The following is a 2,900-nucleotide window of genomic DNA, read 5'->3' as shown; positions in this document are numbered from 1 at the left end:
CATTACTCTTGCGGATCCTGAATTCGATAAATCCGCCAAACTGGATATTCTCTTAGGCGCAGGTGTCTTTTGGGATATTTTAGCGGATGGGCAATTTAAGCTCGGCGACGGTAAACCGATACTTCAGAAAACATTATTTGGATGGGTCATATCGGGACCCATATATCAAAATTATTCAATTCAAAATAACAGTAGTAATACCATATCATGTAATTTAATCACAACTACGCTTGAAAACGCAATTGAGAAATTTTGGAAAATCGAGGAAACCAAGACGATAACAAAACCAAACGGACGATTGAAGAAAAACAATGCGAAGAACATTTCCTAAAAACAATTCAGCGGACCGAAACTGGCAGATTTCGTGCGACGTTGCCAGTTCGCGAAGGTGTAGGCGATTTGGGGAATTCGAAGATGAATGCGATTAAAAGGTTTCACAAATTAGAAAGTAAACTGATCAATGATACAGTCATACGTCAACAATATTCGGAGTTCATGAGGGAATATGAAAAACTCGGGCACATGACCAAGGTGCCGACGTGGGCAACGGAAGTGGATGGAAAGGGAGTTTTTTACCTACCACATCATGGTGTCGTGAAGGATAGTGCAACCACTAAACTACGAGTGGTGTTCGATGCATCCGCCAAAACAGGAAACGGTATTTCGTTGAATGATACGCTAATGGTGGGTCCTACAATACAGGAAGATCTTTTTGCTATCATCATTCGTTTTAGACAACACAATGTAGCAATGGTAGCGGACATAGAGAAGATGTACCGGCAGGTGGAAATTGTAGAAGAGCAACGTGATTTACAGCGAATTATGTGGCGTTCGGATCCAAACCTGCCTCTAGAAGTCTACACATTAAAATAATTTCAGAGTTTATTCATTTACAAAAGGAATTACCTATTTTGGCTACAATTAAAATTCCTTGACAAATAACAGTTCCCAAAGCCAATATTATTGAAATTCACACTTTCAGCGATGCATCTACTATCGCGTATGGTGCGTGTTCATACCTACGAACTGTAGATAACTCCGGACAATGCTCTGTACGTTTAATTTGTGCTAAATCAAGAGTAGCACCTTTAAAGGTTGTCACGTTGCCACGCTTGGAGCTAAACGCAGCTTTATTAGCAACGAATCTGACAGCTAAGCTCATGGAGGCTTTTACTTGTCGTATATCTAACATTTTTTATTATACTGATTCAACCATCGTTTTATCGTGGTTAAATACGGAACCCGCACTTTTAAAAACATTTGTAGCAAACCGCGTAGCGGACATACAAGGAAAATCCAAAATCGAAAATTGGCAACATGTAAAATCCGAACATAACGCGGCTGACATCATCTCGAGAGGATCACTACCCAGTCAGCTGCTCGAATGCGACATGTGGTGGAACGGGCCATTCTTTCTAAGCAATCCTAATCAACCGGTCACGAATAATAATTTTTTACCACTCAATGAATTACCAGAGGTAAAAAATTCCGCGTTAACACAAAATGTAATTATAGCTGATAGTACGATATTCGAGAGATATTCTAATTTCGACAAATTAAACAGAGTCATAGCGTGGATTTTACGATTTAAAGGTAACACATTACGTGCAAAACATGATAGAATATACGGTACAAAACTCACAGTGCACGAATTAAAACTGGCAAAACAAAGTATTATAAGGGCAACGCAATCAGTGCATTTTGCGGAAGAAATAAAATGTTTAATTAAAAATAAACCGCTAAACGCTCATTCAAAATTGTTAACTTTAAACCCATTTTTAGATAGCGATCATTTATTGCGGGTAGGGGGAGAATTGTCAATTCAAACTTTTCATTTGACAAAAAATTCCCTTACGTCATACCTCGTAATGGTCACGTCACGCGCCTTCTAATCGAAAGAGAGCATACATTATTATTACACGCTGGTGCTCAAGCAACTTTGGCCTCTTTCAGAAACAACTTTTGGCCATTGCGGGGTAAACGAATTGTCAAAAAGATTTTACATCAATGTATAACTTGCTTTCGAGTAAAGCCTCGCTCTTACAATGAAAAAATGGGAAACTTACCTAGCGTACGCTTCGCACAAGCTAGACCGTTTTTAAGCAGTGGCATCGATTACGCGGGGCCATTTTCGGTCAAGGAAGTTAAGCACAGAAATAGAAAATTTATAAAGGCATATTTGTGTATTTTTATTTGCATGACTACCAAGGCTGTGCATTTAGAGGTAGCAACTGATTTAACTGCAAATTCGTTTCTAAACGTCCTCAAAAGATTTGTTTCACGGCGCGGTCTATGCAGTGATATATATTCTGACAATAGGGGATGTTTCGTTGGAGCAAACAATGATTTGCGATCGTTCCTAAAAACATTAGAACAAGACAATTCATTTTCTACATTTTGTGACACACAAGGAATTCGGTGGCATTTTAACCCTGCGAACATCCCGCATATGGGTGGTTTGTGGGAATCGGCTGTGAAATCGGCCAAATATCATCTAAAAAGAGTGATAGGTCTAAACTGCTTGTCTTTGGAAGATTTTACCACCCTATGCATTCAGGTGGAGGCCACTCTTAATTCTAGACCTCTCATCCCATTAACCGATGATCCCAACGACCTTTGTCCTTTAACTCCCAGTCACTTTTTAATTGGCGACGTGTTGAAGGCCATACCTCAATCAAACGTTCAGCAAATACCAGTTAACAGGCTATCAACGTATCATGCACTGCAGCAAATGTATCATCATTATTGGCGACGTTGGTCTTCCGAATACGTCTCAACTTTGCAGCAACGTGTAAAGTGGAAAACTGCAAGTAAAGAACTTCTCAATATAGGAGCTCTCGCCTTATTGAAGGATAAGAATTCGCCGCCATTGTATTGGGCTTTAGCTCGCAATGTTAAGC

General features: G+C 39.6%; 1 protein-coding gene across 1 annotated transcript; it reads left to right on the top strand.

Moving 5' to 3' along the window:
* Positions 1 to 414: 414 nt before the first annotated feature.
* Positions 415 to 873, top strand: LOC130902884 (uncharacterized). Its single transcript, XM_057815164.1, has one exon. It carries the CDS (start codon positions 415 to 417, stop codon positions 871 to 873), a length of 459 nt encoding a protein of 152 aa, XP_057671147.1.
* The last annotated feature ends 2,027 nt before the right edge of the window (positions 874 to 2,900 follow it).

Source organism: Diorhabda carinulata, chromosome Y (genome assembly GCF_026250575.1).
Source record: "Diorhabda carinulata isolate Delta chromosome Y, icDioCari1.1, whole genome shotgun sequence".
NCBI lineage: Eukaryota > Metazoa > Arthropoda > Insecta > Coleoptera > Chrysomelidae > Diorhabda > Diorhabda carinulata.
The sequence above is the reverse complement of the archived record's forward strand: the minus strand, read 5'-3'. Positions and strand labels throughout refer to the sequence as shown.

Excerpts from the sequence above, each read along its gene's own strand:
- LOC130902884 (XM_057815164.1), top strand. The coding sequence starts at position 415 with ATGAATGCGATTAAAAGGTTTCACAAATTAGAAAGTAAACTGATCAAT.